Source organism: Lipophrys pholis (genome assembly GCF_963383615.2).
Source record: "Lipophrys pholis genome assembly, chromosome: 8".
Taxonomy (NCBI): Eukaryota; Metazoa; Chordata; class Actinopteri; order Blenniiformes; family Blenniidae; genus Lipophrys; species Lipophrys pholis.
This window is the reverse complement of record NC_137630.1, coordinates 4,268,501-4,289,284: the sequence shown is the minus strand read 5'-3', so window position 1 is coordinate 4,289,284 and position 20,784 is coordinate 4,268,501. Positions and strand designations below refer to the sequence as shown.

Genomic DNA, 20,784 nt, shown 5'->3' with positions numbered 1-20,784 from the left:
TAAAGTTGACATTTCAATGTTTTGTGCCCAAATAGTTGATTCAGTCATTACCTGTTACTCCCAACACTGACTGTGCGCTAATAACTGAAGCTTCCTTCAACTTCCTGTTTAACTGACTTCTCTTCTGGAAGAAACGTCTGAGGGTAGAGCACAACATTGCCACCTAATGGCTAATGGTGGGAAAACATAAAATGTTATCTGGCACTGTAGGAAGTTTGATTTAGACTGTAATAAAGCTTGTCTCACTCTTTGATTATACTGTGCATGGGAATATATTTCCCTATATTATGAGCTCTGTATATTTTAATAAAAGTATATAAAAAAAGTAGAATCAAATAATTCAGAAAGGGTGAGCCCGCTCCGTTTGCCTGTACCTGCACAGATGCGAGTCAGTGTCTGGATCACCATCCACTTGTGCTCAAAGGAGCTGGTGGACGTCTCCAGGATGGTGAGAAAGATTTCCCGGAAAAACACCTGAAGAAAAAGGAAGACGAAGTTCAGGAAACAAAGTCCGGGGACTTTCTGGGGACTTTCCGGTGAATCTGCACCTGATTGCATCTCTGAGCGGCTCACACTTGTTGTGTTTGACGGATTGTGTACAAACCACTTTCATTCAGTGACCACATGCAGTGGTCTAACCACTAAAACAAGATGACAGGAATACATTTAATGAAAGGAGATTTCACAGCTTTTCGCGTGCATGTTTGGCGTTGTTGCTAATGCTATTCTGCCCTGAGGTCAGATCACTCATGTTCTGGATGTTAACAACAGTTTCATGTCTGTTTTCTTTCCCAGGTGTGTCTCTAACCTCAATCTGCATCTTCAGGTGGACCTTGAAGTGGGACAGCAGGGTGAGGAAGATGGCCAGCGAGAGCTCGAAGACCTCAGGCACCGACGAGACGCCGTTCTTGGACAGCGCCACGCACAGATACTGTTTGATAGCGTTAACAAACATCTCGTGGGTGCGAAACACCGGGCCGGCGCCCTGCAGCACGGAGAGCAGCAGCTGCAGGGACACGATTTTGGAGCGCAGCTCGTGTGACCTGCAGAGGGGAGGACAGCGGGCGCGGGGGTGGGGGGTCAGTTTGGATGTCAACAGATTTTCACAGTCGAGCTGAAACACACTGAGGCACATGTGACGGTAACCCGGGCTGTTGTCTCACACTCGTCGGTCTGCCTCCCCAGGACTCACTTTACCAACAGGTCAGGTTACAGAAACCAGAGACGACAGGGACACCATAACGGAAAAAGCCAGACTGAGACACAGGCTGGTTTTATTTCTGACGACAAAAAGACACTAAATAACAGACGAATCAAGAATTTAAACTTCCAGGAGCATTACACATTCATCTGAATAACTATTTAACTCAGGCTGTTTGAGGAACAATGAGCTAAACTAATGCAGAGCGGAAAAACCCCTCAACACATTAACCTTTTAAATTTCTGCATCAACCATACGAGTTATTCTAATATTCATGTTTTCACATTCACAGAGCTACTGGAATAAAGAAGGGAATCTTTAGGAGGGAGAGAGGGACAGAGAAAGACAAGGACAGACAAACTTTATCTGTACTTGTTATTACAACAGTTATTATTAAACTTCATCTTCAAGTGTTTGTAAATCGTAAGATGACGTACAGGACATGTCATGTGACAAAGTGACTGACTATTAAATACAATAATATTCTTATATATTCTAATAATAGTTGTTCCATTAGTTTGGATTTTTTCAAACTAAATTTATATAACTGAAACTCATTTGACCAGACCTTCTGAGGGAATAGGTTGTAAACATTGTGTTTGTTAGATACATTAAGAACAGCATTTAAAGCCAATTCATGTAGAAACAGACCGACATGATGTGAAAAGACTCACTTTGGGTCTGGGGGTCCGTCAGCGAGAGGCTTCATGGAGAGTTTGCAGAGAGAGCGAAACACCAGGAAGGCGTCTTTCTGCAGGATGTGGGAGAACCTGGCAGCGGCGTGCGGCCCCTGCAGGGCCTCGGCGTCCTGAGACACACGGACGGGTCACTTTAAACAAGCTTGTAAACAAGGTCACCTGGTAATCGTCTGCTCGCAGCGCTGCAGGACGCACTCACCAGCATGTCTGTGGAGGAGACCGAGGAGCGGTCCTCCATGATGCCGTTCATCTGCTGCCCCTCCGTCCTCACTGTGGGGGGGACCACCTCCGGCTGCTCGCTTCCTGGAAAACCGATTGGAACACACTCCATCAACAACAACAACAACAGAAAGACAGGAAAAAGACGCTATCACACCGCTTTGTCTGAACCCAAATGTAAATCTGATTCCTTGTTCTGGGTTCAACATGACTGATTTGAACACAAAGCAGCACGACAGGTTTCTTTTCTACATAACTTAACGTCTTACAAACCTTATAAGAGTTTAGTTCTGCTCAAAACAAACCAAGAAAAGGTCCAGATTCAGCAGTTTTACGTGTTCAAACTTGGTATGTGAAGAGTTAACGGCCAGTTTGGGTAACATTGTTCTGAGCAAAGTGAGATAATCAAAAAGAGAAATCACATTTATTGTCCTTGAACTGTGTAAACCACCATCATATTACTCCTGCGTAAAGAGAGGCCACTGCACTTATTGATCAACGACCACTACATTTGATAGAAAAAGTAAAGACAGATTCAATAAAGGTCACGGTTTGAATTTTGATGTTTGGGTGACCAAAATTAGACCAAGTGTGACAAACTTGTTTTTAATCTGGTGAAAGGGAATCAAACCTCAAAGTATTAAAAAGCCTTTGGAAGTTTAAGGTAAACCTGTTTGGGTGAGCAGTGCGTGATGTTGATGGCCAGTCCATTCTTTGTATTTAAACACAGTAAATGGAGGTGAAACTCCCTGTAAACACTACCGAGACAGAAACAAGGTCTGCTGCACATCAGCTTGAAGAAGAACTGTGCCTAGTATCAGCAGAGGCGAGTTGGTCGAGTGTTACATCGAGGTGGATCCAGAGATAAATGTGCAGCATGGCTTTTCATTTCAACTTCTGTTCCAATATTTAATTTAAAAATGTTTAAATATGTGGAAAAGCGATTGCACAGTTGTTTTGGTAAAGCGAAGACCTTTGGATTGAAACCTTTTATGCAATATAATATGCACAGAATATCTTTAAAGCAGTGCTGTTGCACTGAGATTCTCTTCTTGTCTGTGCTGTTGGATATAAACACCCACTTCCTCCGAGCGGTTTGAGCCTCGTCTGCACACAGGTGGAGGTCTGACCTGCGCCGCTGTGTGTCTGCTCTCCGTCCTCTCCTCCAGCAGACTCTGCAGGATGCGAGTTGCTGTCTGGTTTATCTGCCTCTTCATTGGGCTCCGCGGCACCTTCCTCTTCAAACACTGAATCTAAAAGAAGTGTGGTACAAACATGAGACACAACCACACGTAACTGAGCCACACCTGAGCTCAGATTTCACACCCACCTCTGGATGGGGTGACCTGGTCTGCCGCTCCGTTGGTCACGGTGCTGCTCCCCTCAGGCTCCCCGTTAAGTGACGGGTCGAGGGCCGGGGGTGGCGGCGGCGTGGAGCTGTTGCTACTGGCTGCAGGCGACGGGGAGCTCTGGGGCTCCGGGGTGGGGGAGCAATCAGACCGGCGGGACCCTGGGACAGGCGAGTTCTGCTGGGGCAGACGCAGCCGCTCCTTGTCCAGCTCCTGAGCCTCCAGAGCCTGCAGGCGAAACCTTCATCGTTAGGACACGTATGGAAACAATTATGCATAATCCCTTCATGCAAGAAATATAAACAGTTGTTATTCGTTCATGTTTTGGACTGACAAATTATATTTCAGCTTAAATGACCAGCTGATTGGTAATTGGCTGGAAAACTCATTAAAAATTTGAAAGTTGGCAGATTATTTCCAGAACGTCACAACGCTTCTTAGGAATAAAACTCATGACAGCTTGTTCATTTCCTCTTGTTATGAATGCTACCACATTGGTAAAGATTATACATTTGTTCAATGAGCAGAGGGTTAGGGTTGTACAGCTTATTCTGCTAATAACACTGGTTTAGCGATTAATGGTTTGGATGAATAGAATGTAAAATTCTTCTTTTTTAACATATAAAGCTCAATTACATCTTAAAGAGCCGATAGTCGCATTTTACCCAGAAGAACACTTTGTTCTCAGAGTGCTGCATCCTGGAGGTTCCCAGGTTTCCTACAAGTAGAATGGGTGGCAGAACTTTCAGCTTTCAGGCTCCTCTCATGTGGAACCAGCTTTCAGTTTCAGCTTGGGAGGCTGACAGGCTCTACTTTTAAAGTTATCCGTCTGCAGCGAGTGAATCTCTGTCTAAGCCATCTGTCCTCTCCTTCTATCCCTTCACCCCAACCGGATTTGTTGGGTTTTCTCTGTAAAAGGAACTCTTGAAATTACTTTGTTGTATTTGGCCGTATATAAATAAAGATGAATCCAATACATATACATGAATTCAAAACATTCATTATTTAGAAATAACTAGATAAATACTTTCACATCTTCAAGGTGACAATGTGCATTCCAGTGTGTGTGTGTGTGTGTGTGTGTGTGTGTGTGTGTGTTAGTAGCACAGGTCTGGCCTGCTGTGGACAATGTGATTTTCACGTCAAAGGAAAGTGAAGCAGACCTGAAAAGCCTATTTTTGCTTTCATATTGAGGGTTCATGCTTCCTGTATGGTGGTTACATCCAGTGTGCAGCTTCACTGTAATGTTTCAATAAAAAAAAAAGGTTTGAGGAGTTCACATCCTGGGAAGCTTCAGGGTACCATAGCGACATGTGTACCGCAGCTGATTTCTTTTTCTTACACTATGAATGTTGAAGAGCTTGGTCATTGAGTAAACGTCTGTGCGGCATGAGTTAAAAATCATTGTGTCACAATGAGTGTGTGGATCAGATCGCCTTGAACAAGTAGTTATACTCAACAATATGAGGTAACCATGTGATGAAGATGTCGAATACTGTGGTCAAGATACGAGTTGCTTAACACTGGAGTATACGACACCCTTCTGACTAACAGCTCTTTCTCTTGTTGAATCCTGTTTTCACCACACATGTAGAGCAAGGAAACCTTTCAAAGCGCTCTCACACTATTTCTGGTCCCTGCATGCCTGAGGCGCACTGATCTGCAGACTTTGACCCTGTTTTTTTAATGCCTGCAACATTAACTCTGTGCACAGGCGGTGAACGTGCGGCACATGAGGGCTTTGAACTGACTGCCTGGTTTTCCATGCGTGTGAAGATGACGTTGAGCATCTGCGTGAGCGTGGCCTTGGCGGTGGTCTGGTTGATGAGGTTGCGGCTGGCCAGGTAGATGTTGTAGCAGGTCCTGACGGTGAGCAGCACCGTGCCCTCGTGGATCTCGATGTGGGGCGACGTCACGGTCGTCAGCAGCGCCTGGTGGCAGAAGAGGGGGAAGTGGAGGCTTATCAGAGAGGACGTCTCTATGGTGGACCTGCTGAGTCACCACTTCACTTCCTCCACCTTGTTCGTATGAGCCAGTGTAAACTGACTCTGAGTCCAGGCTCTCCTTCAGAGGCTAATAATCTGTCCTGTAAACCCTCAGTCAACAGTGATAACTGTGTGCAGACTTTGACCTGTGTTTCAGCAACTATGAGGACGCGCCTTAAAATGTAGCTACGACCCTAAAAGACTGAAAACGGCAGAGAGCCACAATTTCAAAATCATTGGGACAATGTGCAAAATGTGAATGGAATTCACTGACATTGCATTTTCCACACTGCTTCACACACACACGCACACGCACGCACACGTTAAAGTCTCAACATTTGAAGACTGTTTCCGAGGTAACGTATGTCCCAACATTTAAGAAATGTAACTGACTTCAAACTAAAGAGGAGCATATATATGTATTTAATATATTGAAAAAAAAAGTTTTACTCTGAATAAAATGGAGTTTAATGAACTCTGCAGATCAATGCATTCTGTTCTTATAGATGTTACACGTCGTCACACCTTTTGTGGAAATGGTGATCGTGTGACTGGAGTGGAAACTGAATGCTTTTGAGCTCAGTGGGCTTCAATCTGGTCACAGAAACATGAAACTATTTGAGGAAATCACAGAAATTGAAAACTTTAAAGACGTTCCACAGAAGGTCTTTCCTGGAAGAATCTGGTCGACAACAGGACAGACAGCTGGAGGACACGAGGACAGACTTGAGGACGCTACCTTGATGATCTGGAGCTGCACCCCCTCGTCAGTCTGCGGGCCCTGGAAACAGTTGCAGATGGTCTCCACCAGGCGGTCGATCAGCCTCTTGCCCGGGCTGCGGCTGTCCGGGGCGTTTCCTGTGATGTGTCCGTACGCGATCAGCTTCTGTGATGCAGGACAGACACAGAGTCACGTCTCCAGTGAGACAAGTAAAAGCAAGTATAGGGTTTCCCTTCAAATACACTAACATTTACGTCGAAATCAGGACTTCAGTCTGTCGTCATTTTGTGTTGATTTCTGACTAGACAAATACCTTGGCCCTGTTTACACGACAACGTTTCACATGACAACACCTAATCCGCTAAACAAAGGAGTGCATTTACACTGCAGCAGCGGACACAGAGACAATGATGTAGTTAGAATGCCGGGCCACTGGAGGGCGCTGTTGCTTGATTTTGTTATGAAACTACACAGACGTGTGTGCAGAGAACAAAACACTATAAACGTGAAGAAAATGTAGAGAACCCGACATCCGTATGGACTCATGATGCATCGGATGCTATCAGGGAGAGTCTCAACTATTAAACTACTGATCTGGACGATAAAACTAGAATATGGACCGCGGGTCGTACCACTACACGGCCGCCATGTTTGTTTACAACTGGATGAGCAGGAGGGAGGGAGAGAGAGATGAGCAGTAACAGGCTCTGTAGCCTCCATCAGTCTCTGCAGGAGGGATTAGCGGCAGTGAAAGAATCTTTCCACCTTGGGAGCCGGATTAAAAACGTTGCGGATACAGTACATCAGAACACTGGTGTCGTGTGAACGGACCCCCCAAAAGTGAAGAAAGTCTTGCGGATACACTCGAATTCGTTGTCGTGTAAACCGGGCCATGCAGAGTGTGAAGGCAAACAGCATGGACACTAATTACTGCAGGTCAAACCTTTGTTTGTTCATATAGAAATGTAAATGCATGTATTCACAAAGACTTTTATCAACGTGCAGCTCGTCTGTGGTCTCCATAGTGCTTGACCACTGTTATCAAATCATCCGTCTTCACAGCTTTCATTTCCCTTTCTGATGAACTTCTGCAAGAACTCATTTACATGTTGAAATACAGACGTGGACATTAAGTCATCAGTTTTCGAGCTGGAACATGTTGAACATTCGTTTCACTTCTGTTCCACTAAATGATCCATTATTTCGTATTTAAACAAAGCAGAGCATGGTGTTGGTGGAGAATAATCTTTGAAATGAATGACGCATGTGTGTGTAACAATAGTGCATTCAATCCCATGCATTAATATCCCAGTGTCGAACCAGAGTGGCTCTTGAGGGACTGCAGGACTTCAGCAGCAGAGGAATGTGGAGCCGTTTGCACGTCAGACGTGTGGAACAAGTGTGGCAGGATTTCCTTCTTCCTCGCCGCCGCCGGAAAAGCAACGAGTGTGTTTGTGGTTTCGTACAAACCTGCAGACAGTCCAGGGAGGTGCTGACAATCCGGGGAGACTTCGACTGGCAGGCCAGCTCGAAGGGCAGCACGTATTTGTCTGCCTCGATGTAGTTGGCTCTGGGTGGGACCACCGTGCCATCCCTGCAGGGGGGGGGGAACATGCGTCATGACCAGAGGGGGACAATTCTACTGCAACATTAATTATTACCTGCAAAACCTTCTCCGATTATCTGAAGCAAATCTGTACATTAGCGCTTTGGGAAGATAATGAAAGCAGAATTCAAGTCAGCGCTACTGGATGAAATTTTCCTTTGTAGAGCCGATCAATTCTATCCTAATTAAAGTCGGAAGGTTCCATGGTTTTAATAAGCTAATGTTCTCCATCTCTTTGTGTGCAGAGATTATGAAACATTGGGGAAATTTATTCTGATCCAGACAACCAAAGCACCGTCTAGCAGACTCACATTTGTATTTAATAATAACGTGTCACTGACCCCTGAAGGACCGCAAAGCCTCACATCTGTGCTCAACAGCGTACATGAAACTTTTGTCACGGACCAGGGAAATTAATTCCTGTCCAATCTCATTCAAATGAGAAAGACGACCAGTTTATAAAACGACTAATATAATTCGAGACTAAACTCAAACCAAGTCCCAAATCTACAAAGTTAATATCAGCTATCAGACAGTGTCGCGCAAATAATCATTAAGTTGCAGTATTTAAATCCATCTGATAAACTAGAGCTACACTCGGTAGAGCGCAGACCTTCACCAACACCACATTTGTTTGTGGAACCCAGTTAGCATCGCTTGCATGATAGCCGTTAGCTCATATCGATGCTAACTAGGTAGGTCAGGTAGCTACATCTGTGTGGAACACTGAGCAGGGAGCGTCTCCATGGCAACATTCGCTGATCTCCTAGACGAAGTGCTTCTCTGATCCGCTGGAATATTTGGGGATTTATTTGGAAACGGTCAGCCGTTAGCCTCCCAAAGTCTAATCGATTGGTCCTTAATGATGACAAATCATCAATTCATGCAATTCAGGAAAGTAGTTTTTGCAAAAAGTTGGTAAAATACATACACACAAACCAATACATAAATACATAAATACACGCAGACAAAAACATAACCTTCTCGGTCAACTTCATTGGCAAAGGTAATTATAACAAAACAATCACCACAATAGTGACTTCAAACAAAACTATTACCATCATCATCATCATCATCATCATTATTGAAGAAAATGAAAATGTAAAGCGACCTGTGCTCGTCTCTTCCTGGTTATATTTTGAACCAAGAGAAACTTTCTTTTATGCTGCAGTTTTAAAAAAGCATAACCACTTGAAATAATTCCGTTTTTGAAAGTGGCGGGTTTCTGGGTAAAGCCGGTTGTTGGAATCTGAGTGCAGCAAACGTCACAGTTGCATTAAGGGATTGATCCACTGAAATGAACGGGATCACATCTTGGTGTACGTAAACCGGCACAACATTCTCCTGTATTTATTCAGTGTTCATGTAAACGAGACCATCTGGTCCTAGAATCGGTAAGAATTTCAGATCAGATCAGATCAGATTGACAGAAAAGTGACATGTAAACGCTGCAACTCACAGGAGCCAGAAAACCCTATTTTTCTGAAAGCATCTTAAAGCTTCTGTCTAAAACCTGCCTAACTGCTTCAACAGTTTGCTGACTTGACAGAATTCCCAAAAACATGTTGTCAAAGTGCCCCTCGGTGCACGGTACGAATCCTGAAAATATTCGACTCCCCTCCAAAGAAACATGCGAGTGTTGTGGTGGAAAAACCGGACTGCACGCCTGCAGGAGGCTCAGCGAACACACTTTGAAGAGTCGCAAAAACTGGCTGCATTCGTCTTCGTTTTGAGAGGAAATCATGATTAAAAAAAGCCAGGCCAGGGCGGAAGAGAAAATGAATCATCTCATGCAAACCTCAGACCTAAACTATGAATGTGGAGAGTTTCAGCAAACGATGCACTTACTTTTGTTTCTCCAGTTCTTCCTTGATTTCATCTGTTAAGAGGAGAAAACAGGAGACTTGTTAGTGAGCGTCTAAGGCCTCCATCCACCGCAGGTCACGAGCTACACATCAAACTGCAAATACATTTAAAGTCAAAATGATGCATCAGAAAAGAGAGAGAGAAGTCATTGCTTCAGAGCGTGTGAGAAACTGAGAAAAGAAACGGTTACCGTGAAGAAGAAAACAAAGGTTAATCGTGGGCTAAAACCTGAGGAAGAAATTCACAGAAGGTTTGAGATGCAGTTTACTCAGGAGAGACCTATTGTCCAGATAATACGGTAAATTGGTGGCAAGAAACGGGGCATGTTGGAACTTCTGTTTGAGAATATTACATATTTTCGGTGATATTGTAATATTGTGCTCTCTTTAGAGACTGAAGCATGAGTAACCCTCGGACTGGCCATCGATCTGCTTCAAGCCTCATTCCCTTCATCATTTCATCTGCACAGGTCAGGCAGAAGCCGGACTGAGTCTCTGCAGGGAGCTCTGGATGTATGACTGAGCAGGATCGACTGGCCACCATCAGACTAGAACTCCTTTAACTCTATAAGTTGCAACGACACAGAGGAAACACGTTTTCAGTATTCAGCCAGGAGAGACCAGCGACTGTGAGAACAGTGATCAGTGAGGGAAAAGGAGTTTGAAGATGTTCTGAGAGGATTCTCAGGGTCAGATCACTCCCCATTTCAGCATTTAGATAAAGAATTAATCTGAGAAGCTCAGCTGTGCTGTGAGAGTGACAGAGCAGCAGGAGATCAGCTCAACAGTGGGAACAATAACCGCCAGCAGTAGGGATGGGGCCGATCCGATCCAGTATCGGTATCTGGTACCAACCTCGTCTGTGCTTTACTGTTTCTTTACTGAAATGACTCCACAGTGTTTCCCTGCTGCTGCTCTGCTCGCTGGCTGCAAACTGTGGACTGGATTTCCTGAAGGGAGGCGGGTCTCAATGAGACCAGGAGTAATGAGTCAGGAAATCCATTCCACAGTTTGCAGCCAGCGAGCAGGCTAGGGAAGTAGCACTGTGCTACCCAACTTTTCATGACAACATGTTGCTGTTTGGAAGGATTTTACACTCAAAACACCACAAAGCAATGCAGCAATGTTTGCAAAGCCGTAGTACAGCGAGGTGGCCGCTCTGCCGCCAGACGTCACCGTTTTAAAACTCCAGCTCGCCGAGGAGAACAACACTGACCGCAGCAGCAAAACAATGAACAGCAGCTCCTCCGCTGTAGCATACAATTCACACCTCCGTGAAGCTGCGTCCTACTCCATGCAAAACTCTGTGAAAATAGTCCCAATCATTTGTGTCGTTTTAGAGCTGGAACCACTGCTGTTTGTGCTGCGTTGCTAAATAATTTCTCCAGGAATTAATAAAGAACTAGTTTATTATGAGATGATGACGTCACGCAGACCCCCACATTGTCCAAATTTAACAAAAATAGTTTGTACTGCTTCCTTTTCTGTCCTTATACTAACCTCAAGTTGCCTTTTGGGAGAATACATGTATACATTTGTACAGAGGAGTTTATCACCTCATATAAAATAAACAATAATGATAATAATATTAAAACAAACAGAGCTCTGGAATCGGAATAGTATCGCATGGACAGATATCCAAATTCAGGGATCGGGATCGTATCAGTGAAAAAGTGTAAGTGAAAAAGTGTGGATCGTGCCTCCCTAGTCAGCAGCAATAGCAGTGTTAACAATACCGCCTCTTGTGCTATAAATAATCATGTTTGAATTAGGGGTGTAACAATACATCAATCCACATCGATCGACATATTAATGAGACAATTACATCGATGCACAATGACAACATCGATTCATCTTTAAGATATGCCTTTATTTTGAAATTGACGTAGCACGTCTGTACGTCGGTGTCACCATTTCCTGCGCACTCTCGCCGCCTTCACACAATGTGTACGGCGTATGACATACGCTCACCTCTTGGAAATAAATCAGCCTTATGCAAATATTTTGAATTCCGACGGAAAGACGGCTCAACAAACAAAACTCACGCCATATGCAAACAGTTTCAGTTCGAGTTGAAATACTCTGGAAACACAACGAACTTGGCCGGGCACCTAAAGAAGAAGAAGCACGGGCTCGACCCGCATGCTAGCTCCGCCGTAACCGTGTCTGATGTCACGCCAGCTTTGACCAGTTTCTTTACAAAAACACTGAGCAGCGACTCTAAAAGAGCGATGAGGATCACAGGAGCCATTTCATATTTCATTTGTAAAGATATGAGACCCTAGAGTGTTTTATTGTTACGCCCCTTCTGTTTACACTGTTTGATTAATGGCTGATACCTGAAAGACCTGAGGAATAAAATAGTCAAATCACATTCCACTTGTTTTTTGTGAGTTGATATGAATGTAAATGATTGTGTGAGATGGGCTCATGACATCACATCATATCGATCGCAGGCTTGTGAATCAAATCGAAATCGTATCGTGACAGACTTTGTGACATCGGCCAGGGCTGCCACGATTAGTCGACTACTCACGATTATGTCGACTATTAAAATCGTCGACAACTACTTTAATAGTCCATGCGTCGTTTTTTTGTCTTCTTTTTTCTCTCAAAACTGCTGCGGCACCTTCCACTGCCGTCTGCCTTTCTGTCCTTGACACACATGCGCAGTAGTGGTAATCGGGTTCAGCCGTGACGTCACCGGAAGTTATACCAGACGGGCGACCCGGCGGCAACGGAGCTCAAAAGCGTGGCAGCGTTTCAAGAAAACACAAGAGCAAAGTGTGCAGTGCAATATCTGCAAGACAGAACTTGCCTTCCACGACAGCACAACTGCGATGCACGAGCACCTGAACAGGAAGCACGTTGTGGCTCGTGACAACGATGAAGAGGGACCTTCATCTCGGTAAGCTAACTGGCTAGTTAGCTGCCAATATTAGCGTAAACAGAGAGCCAACTAACTAACTACTTACTCATAGAGCTGTAAATGTTAACAGTTGTGAGCACAAAATGCACTTTTGTTGTGTTTGAGTCAGTGAGACCGAAACTTTAATAATTCCTCAACTGCCAAAGACAAATTAAGGAAAGAAAAAACCTAAAAAATAAACCTGGAGTATATATTTTTGTGTTGTTTAGGTAAGCGCCTTTTCCTTATTTTACTCAGCTGTTTGCACTTTATACTACACAGTTAAACAAGTTGCTCCAAGCATATATAAGAGCAGCTTCATGCTGGTGCGATAAGCTGCATGTTTTACAATCAATTTACGTACGATCCGATTTGCCGACTAATCGAAAAAATATTCGGCGATTAGTCGACTACCAAAATAATCGTTTGTGGCAGCCCTAATATCGGCAAACATCGTATTGCCATCCAAACATATCGACATCGTATCGTGATGAAGCTGGTGATTTACACCTCTACTTTGAAAAGATGCAAATAAACCCGCAGCAAGTTCACTAAAGGTACAGATGGAAAACTTGAAGCTGCATTGAGGCAAAAAACTCAGAACTTTACAAAAAAAGGTTAAACAAACCCATGACAGAGTAAAATGGTAAAAAAAAAAAGGAAATTTATATTTCACATTTCATATTGATGCTTATGTTTTAATATTTGTTTAATGGAAACAAACGAACGATGTTAGAATATCTTCTTGTTCTTTTCATAGTTCAGCGTTACTTTGCAGAAATATTACAAAAGAATTCCATCATAAAGACCTCTGGACCACATCAAATACCAGAGGTGTGAGGTAACTATAAACATGTACTTTAGCTCTTAAACTTTTGTTAAAACTATTATTGTTTCCTTGGTTGTTCAGTTGAAACAGTCCTGATAAAGTTGGGTCATCTAATATTATCTGGAGAGAAATCAGCCTCGGCGGCTGGTTCAAGGTTTCATGTGACCAGGAAACGCCTGAGAAGCTCACAAAAGCTGCACGGTCAGTGCCTTGTTACAAATATTTTACAGAAATGGTGGTTTAATTAGGTGTATTTTGTACCATTGTTTTAGAAAGTAAATGTGTTCATAACAACAAAATGTTCCTCCCCTCCTGTCAAGTTTTAAAAAGGAGAAAAAGGTAATCGACTAAGACGTCAACGCTACAAGACGTTCCAACTATAATCTAAAGACCTGAAACATACACACCTTTTGCTCAAGATATTCCCCACAGTGAAAACAAAGCCTGCAGATGAATCAGCAGTAAGTGGAGACGATGACGTTATGAATTACGTTGTTGTTGGAAAAGGAACAAGAATCACACTCAGGTCCGTCACTTCAACTTATTAAGAACGACTGGACGTGAGATATCGTTTGTTTCTCTTCAAAGGTTTCCTGGATTAAATCATGACTTAAATTAAGACTTCAGTTCACCGAGTCTTGATAAGAAAACACACTAGGATGGTGTGTTGGGGCAGGAAGTCTGACAGCAGGATGAACTGCCGGGTTCAAAGTTCACATAACTTCCAGTTAACAGCTTTTCCACCGGCTCGCCTTCAACACTCCACTCAAGGTTCATTCATTCATTCATCCAGCCACCTGTCACATGCTCGCACACAGAGCCTGAAGCAGGACGTCCGTCGACACAGAAACCAGCTTTTCTGTTACGCCTGATTGAGAGTTTAGAGTCGAGCGACAGTCACCTCACGGTGCGGCTCTCTGATCGTTCATAAGGCAGGCTGGAGATGAACAGGCAGAGGAGAAGATCAGATATTCCTTGATGTTGCATGGAACTTCTGGAGAAAGGAGCAGTAGACCTTCTGCATTCGTCAACACAGCAGGTCATTGCAGTTTGCACTGTAACATGATTAGTTTCTCCGCTTCTGCAGATGAATCGAACATAAATAATGAGGTTTCATGTACAGCAAACAGAGGTGCAGGTCAGTGTCACTTAGTTCTTTCTGATCCACCTCCCTGGATATTTGGAAGTACACAAAACAGTTCTTCACCAAACCTGTGCAGAGAAACAGCCTCAGTTAGCGGCTAACTGCAACCATCACCAGCTTTTCAAGCTCCTGAATCAGCATGACGAAGTGTTTTCAGTGTGTCAGGGGGAGGTCAAGAAAATGACCAATATTTCCAACAAGAAAGGGGAATTTGGTTCATCTCCAGACCACACCTGGGTGTGAATCACATCTGACAAAGAAAATGCATCATAAAGAGAAATAAGACGTGCAGAATCTCACTAAACTGACCACACCCCTCACATTTCTGCAAATATTTAATGATGTAATTTCATTCGACAACACGCAAGACTGGCCATTAATGGCTAAACCACTGGCAACCAAAGTGAGCACTCCCCGAAGTGAAAATATCTCAATTGGGCCCAAAGTGTCAATATTTTGTGAGGCCATCATTATTTTCCAGCATTGGCTTAATCCTCCTGGGCCTGAAGTTCACCAGATCACCACTGGACTCCTCCTTCACCACATCAGAGTTGGTGGATGTTGGAGACCTTGTGCTCCTCCACCTTCCGTTTGATGAGATGACAGAGTGACAGATGGTCACTCCATCACCTTCACCCTCAGCTTCTTTAGCAAGGCAGTGGACACCTTGGAGGAGCGTCCGGGGTCGTTATCATGCTGGAACGCTGCCCAGCGGCCCAGTTCCTTAAGAGAGGTGATCATGCTCTGCTTCACTACATGTTGGCATTCACGGTTCCCTCAATGACCTGAGCTGAGCGATGAGACCAAACCGAACCCACCTGCTCCCCGTTCACACCCGAGGCCTTGTAACACTAACAGGTGGCACGACTCTGGAGAGGGAAAACAATTAATTGGGGCCAATTTGGGCGTTTTCACTTCGGGGTGTACTCACTTTATTTGCCAGTGGTTTAGACATTACTGGCTGTGTTTTAAGTTATTTTGAGGGGACAGTCAATTTACGCAGTCATACAAGCTGCACATCCACTACGTTACATTAAATCAAAGTTTCATTGCTTCAGTGTTGTCCCATGAAGAATTATAGTATTTGTAGAAATGTGATGGGTGTGATCACATTTGTGTATAAGTCACATGTGTCACACTGTAGCCACTTTCTGTTGTCATACAGTGACATCTAGTGGTCACTGATTATATACAACATAAACATCACTTGATCAGCCAAACAACAACAAGTATAAGGAGACTTAGGGTGTGTTCACATTCCCCTGTTTGATCCGGACTGGAGTTCGTTTTGGGGAACTCCGGTCTGTTTGGGCGACTTGAACACGAACCACCAACTCTGAACCGGAGCTAACAAGCGCTCTGGTCCCCTTGAAAACGTGGGTCTTGGTTTGTTTACAAACGATCTTTCTAGCGGGTGGGTTGAGAGGAGGGGGGAGAGGACAGGACGTAGTGCGCAATGCATTCTGGGTAGTAAACAAACAAAGCTAACTGCGCGAATTAGAAGAAGCAGACGCAGAAAGAAAAAGTCGGAAAATATCTCGCGGTCGGACGTGGCGTAGTGAGGAAGAAGTAGAGAAAAAGGCGCTTTCTGATATCTGGTCTGAGACTATACATCACGGTTGTTTGTGGCTACCCATTAGCCACGAGCTAACTAGCCTAGCCACCATGGGCTAAAGCGGCGGGACTTCCGGATTCGGTCCGGACCAATCAATGAGCCATATTTCGCCTTTACTTCTTCTCTGGCCAGTGTTTGTTTCGGGCGACAGCGCCCCCAAGCCAGCAGCTGTTGTATTTACGTGACATTTTCCAGACGGTTTGGTCCGGTCACAAAAGTAAATGTGAACGCCACCCAAACCAAACAAAGGTATGAAAATTCTCGGTTCCCTTCCTTCCCAAGTGAACCGAGTCCCGGACTATCCCAATATGAAAAGGCCCTTACAGTCCAGGAAATACATGCACCATGTGTTCTGTGCTTTAAATGACAGAAAACTATCATCTCAACAAAAGCGAAGACATGCAGCAGCAGATGAAGAAAATGTAGCTGCGGGAATAGACAGCAGGAGATACTAAAACTAACGTGCATACACTTATTTTGTCATATATGAAGAATTACGCCATGTCATAATCATTCTAATCCACCTGATGAACGCACAATATCACTGTACTTCCAACTGACCCGACTCGTTCTGACATCTGATTTACAACACCATTAGTTAATCCTGGTGACTTTTCTCGTTTTGAAAAGCTTTAGTGCAAAGTGCTTGGAAAGTGATTATTGCAGCTCAGTCTTCTGCTTTAAGCACATTGTGCAGGCAGGTTTATGAAGCCGTACACATCATCTGAACAGCAGGGGAACAAACTGGAGTCTGGACAGGATGTGGTGCACCATCACTACATGTATGACAAGGAGGTGGAGTCTCTGTCTCACACACACACACACACACACACACACACACACACACACACACACACACACACACACACACACACACACACACACACACACACACACACACACACACACACACACACACACACACACACACACACACAAAAGAGGTGTAACACTAGCTGTGTGTGCTGCGTGGAAAAGCAGACGTCACAGTATCCTGGTGTTATATGGCCGGTGTGTGTCCTGGTTTTAGTCCTGTTGTGGGTCCCGAGACCAGAACTAACACAGAAGAACCCCCATGAGTGAATCAAGACAGGGATCTGCAACCTTTACAACCAAACAGCCACTTTTCAGTCTTTCCCAATGAATAAAAATCCTCTGAAGAATTCAGACGACCCAGCTTATAAGCATCTGGGATCTCTGAAGTTCTGCTACGAATAAGAAAACTGGAGTTCATTGACAAAACCTTCTGTTATTGTTCGACTCCAGTCACACATCAAACTGAACAGCCAGCTAAAACAAACAAGCCACTCCAAACAGGCTAAACAGGGAGGTTTTTAGGTTTTTAACTTCAATTAAGGCTGCACATAAGCATGTGAAGTATTCTTTCAAATAACAGTGCTCGCTCACTTCTTGGACCCAGTTTTAACAGCACCGTTTTTTTCTGCAGCTCTCACCAGAAGATCAGCAGTTTATTTCATAGTTTCTATCCTGTTAGACTTGAAAAGACAGACGATCTTGTCATATCTGGCTTATGCACTATTCCTACCACCATGTAATTCCAGAGATTGTGAAGGTACTTTGGTTTGATTGTGGAAGAGAGATGATTTCAGGTATAACAAATCACATTGAGTAACCTGTGGTTTAGTTCCTATGGTTATGGAGATTTTATTTTGTAATGACTGTCCTTGGATTACTTTGGATTTATGAGGCTCTTTTGAGTAAACGTTGAGTATAATTAAAGGGTGTGGATACCAGGACAAGTCGTCTCCTCGTATTGGAAATGTTTAGTACTAGGATAACCACATTAATTGTTAAAAACACTGAAGGAGGATGCTGATTCCTTGAGAAATGTTATTTCCTCTGCAGGTTGATGAATGAACCACTGATGTATAAACAGTGCATGAAAACATAATTTATGGGAGTTCAGTCTGTGCCTGTTTGTGTATATTGTGTAGCTGTAATGGTCACCCTGAGCCAATGTTACAGTCATAGCAAAGGATTGCAAGAAACGCTGGACCTGAGACAGACAGAGACAGAGACAGGTATACGTCCCACACAGCCATTGGTTTGTTTAGCTACATCACCTAGCCTCTAGAAGCTAACACCAGTTCCCTCCGCGGGTTTGTTTCCCCGCAGTGACAGTGACAGTGACGGCGAGCAGCGAGCACATGAGCGGGGGGCATTGCGGGGATATTGCCGGTGTGGGAGGGATGTCAACACGGAAACCCGCCGCTCTTCGACGGCCCCGTAACGTTCAACACAGACGTCGAAGGCCATAGTGTTGCTAAGCTAACGGCTAACCTCCGTCTGCCTGCTGCGACCAGCCGCCGCCGGCCGGGCGAGCCCGACGGGCACCGCGCGAAACACGGAGCCGCGAGGAACAAAAGCCCGCTTACCGAGCGCCACCTGGCAGGCTTTCCGCAGCTGGCTGTGCTGGCTCCTCTTCACCTCCTTGTCCGCCAGGATTTTCTCCAGCGCCCTGGACAGAAACATGCTCTTGGTTTTGCTGCTCTCCGCCTTGAACTGCTGCTGCGCGGCCGCTGCTGCTGCTGCTGGAAGCGGCTGCTGCTGTTGCATCTCTCGGGGTCGGTTCCGCTCCCGTCTCCCTCAGGCCGACATGTCCAGCCCGGTCCTGCGAGAGGGGCGGATGAACGCTCACGAAAGCCAGGCTACGGGTGTCAGTCCGGAGAGCTGCTGCCTCAGCTCAGCGCCGCCATGCTGCCTCCACGTCACACGTCACGTGATGCTCAGCTGTCTGGGCTTTGACGTCTGCCCAGGAGGGGGCCGGTCGCCCCTCCGCCCCCCAGCACGGCCTCCAGACAACCACCGTAAGGGAGCTTTAGTGGGAAATGTCCGTCTAAGTATCCCGTTGAGGAGCTTATGTCACACTCGAGGACAGTCGCCGGGATCACCGCTGTCCAAAATCAAGCGCTCCCCGTAAAACGAATAAACAGTACAGTAAGTTGTCCGGCAGGTGGCGCCAAAACACAACGAACTATACTGATCTGACCGGTGACTGGTCTGTGGCACCTAAAGCATTTGGACAGTTAGCCGGGTGCGAGGGGGTCACGGGGGGCTGCAGGAGTCAGATAGGGGTCATGGGGGGAGGTGGGGTCGTCACGGGGGGGGATCAAGGAGTCAGAGAGGGGTCACAAGGGGCTCCAGGAGTCGGAGAAAGGTCATGGGGGCCTCAAGGAACCATAACACCAGACTTCCACAAATAAAAACAAATTAAGGTGAAATGAATCACTAAAGACAAAAAAATATTTATCAAACATGCAAAACGACAACAGCAACAACTACCCAGAGGAATACAGATGATTGAAGATCTTCGAGGGCAAAGGTTCAGGGGTCCGCTGATTCACCAGCTTTCACATGGAAACCTCCACAGGCATTAACACAAACATACAACACAAACATATAACACACACAATAACACACAGCCACCAGCAAATATTTCTACATAATTAGTTTATTTCCTCCAGCTCCTCCAATCAGCAGTTACAGGAGTACATCTAGTTCTTCATACATCTCCATTTGAATCTTAAAACGTTCTCATTGACTGTGATAAAAATGTACATCGTATATTTATATATATATATATATTTAGATATGAAAATACTGACAATTTTCATTACAAATCTATACTATAAGATTTATCTGGCAAGAACAAGATAAGTCGTTGCTCAATCAGCTGGAAAAGAGTCTGACGTTTTGCATGTTGAGGTTGTGCAACTGTTTGACTCCCATACAGGTGATTCACATTATGAGGAGAGAAACAATGGGACAGCGTCAGGACTTCCACAGATCTGCTGTGTTGTTTCACTGCCAGAACGATTGAAATCAGGCAAGAAAACCTACTGAACCGTGACATCTACGACCAAAACTATCATACGCACAAACAAAAACAAAAAACATTCGTTATAAAAAAATAAAGTCATGAAATGTGTACAAAGAGAAAATAATGCAAACGTATGATTAGAGAATAAATTAAAAAAAAAACATAGCTGTGGTTACAAACCCAGTGTCCAGTGATACATTTAGAGGTACAGGAAATAAATTAACAATGATTTCTAGAATGAATTAAAAAAAAAAAAAAAAAAAAAAGGTTGATTCTTCACAGGATGTTGGGAATGAAAGAAGAAAGAAAAGAAGAAAACAACCAGCAGAAGTGGTCAGACGGCAGCCGTGGCGGGTTTCCAGTCAGACACGAGCGTTAAGCAGGAATCCTCCCAGGTGTTCACAGAAACCCGAAAACCTGGAATGAAATGTAAAACCGACCATCTGCGCTGAAGTCCAGGCCTTTCTAGGACCCTGGGAAGCTTTTGAAGGAACCTCAACACTTTTAGAAAACTTCGGCGGACATTTTGAGGAATATTTCCAGTTATTATTGCAAAAAAGAAACTGAGACGAGGCCAAAAGGTGCTCAGGAATCAGAAAGAAATAACATTTCACATATCAACAGAAAACAAGATTATAATTTATTTTAAACAGTCGGTTTGTTGAAATGTTTGTCCTCGGAAAGAGACGTGGGAGAGAAACTTTCTGACCAAGTTTCTGTGGATCGTGAGAAAGTCTGGATGAGAAACTAATTTCAACCTCACAACTTTCTCTGATGATTTTTCACGTCTGCTTCAGGAACTT

General features: G+C 44.4%; 1 protein-coding gene across 1 annotated transcript in view; it reads right to left on the bottom strand.

Moving 5' to 3' along the window:
- The window catches only part of arfgef2 (ADP-ribosylation factor guanine nucleotide-exchange factor 2 (brefeldin A-inhibited)), a 40,731-nt gene extending 21,849 nt beyond the window's left edge, over nucleotides 1-18,882 (bottom strand). The window contains exons 1-11 of the mRNA XM_080469543.1: nucleotides 18,537-18,882; nucleotides 9,628-9,658; nucleotides 7,644-7,767; nucleotides 6,192-6,338; nucleotides 5,219-5,398; nucleotides 3,449-3,695; nucleotides 3,249-3,371; nucleotides 2,099-2,202; nucleotides 1,876-2,009; nucleotides 809-1,043; nucleotides 375-474 (exon numbers count right to left, since the gene is read on the bottom strand). Coding sequence (XP_080325669.1) covers nucleotides 375-474; nucleotides 809-1,043; nucleotides 1,876-2,009; nucleotides 2,099-2,202; nucleotides 3,249-3,371; nucleotides 3,449-3,695; nucleotides 5,219-5,398; nucleotides 6,192-6,338; nucleotides 7,644-7,767; nucleotides 9,628-9,658; nucleotides 18,537-18,717 — 1,606 coding nt within the window. The 5' untranslated portion in view covers nucleotides 18,718-18,882. The remainder of the gene's footprint in view (nucleotides 1-374; nucleotides 475-808; nucleotides 1,044-1,875; nucleotides 2,010-2,098; nucleotides 2,203-3,248; nucleotides 3,372-3,448; nucleotides 3,696-5,218; nucleotides 5,399-6,191; nucleotides 6,339-7,643; nucleotides 7,768-9,627; nucleotides 9,659-18,536) is intronic.
- Nucleotides 18,883-20,784: the final 1,902 nt, after the last annotated feature.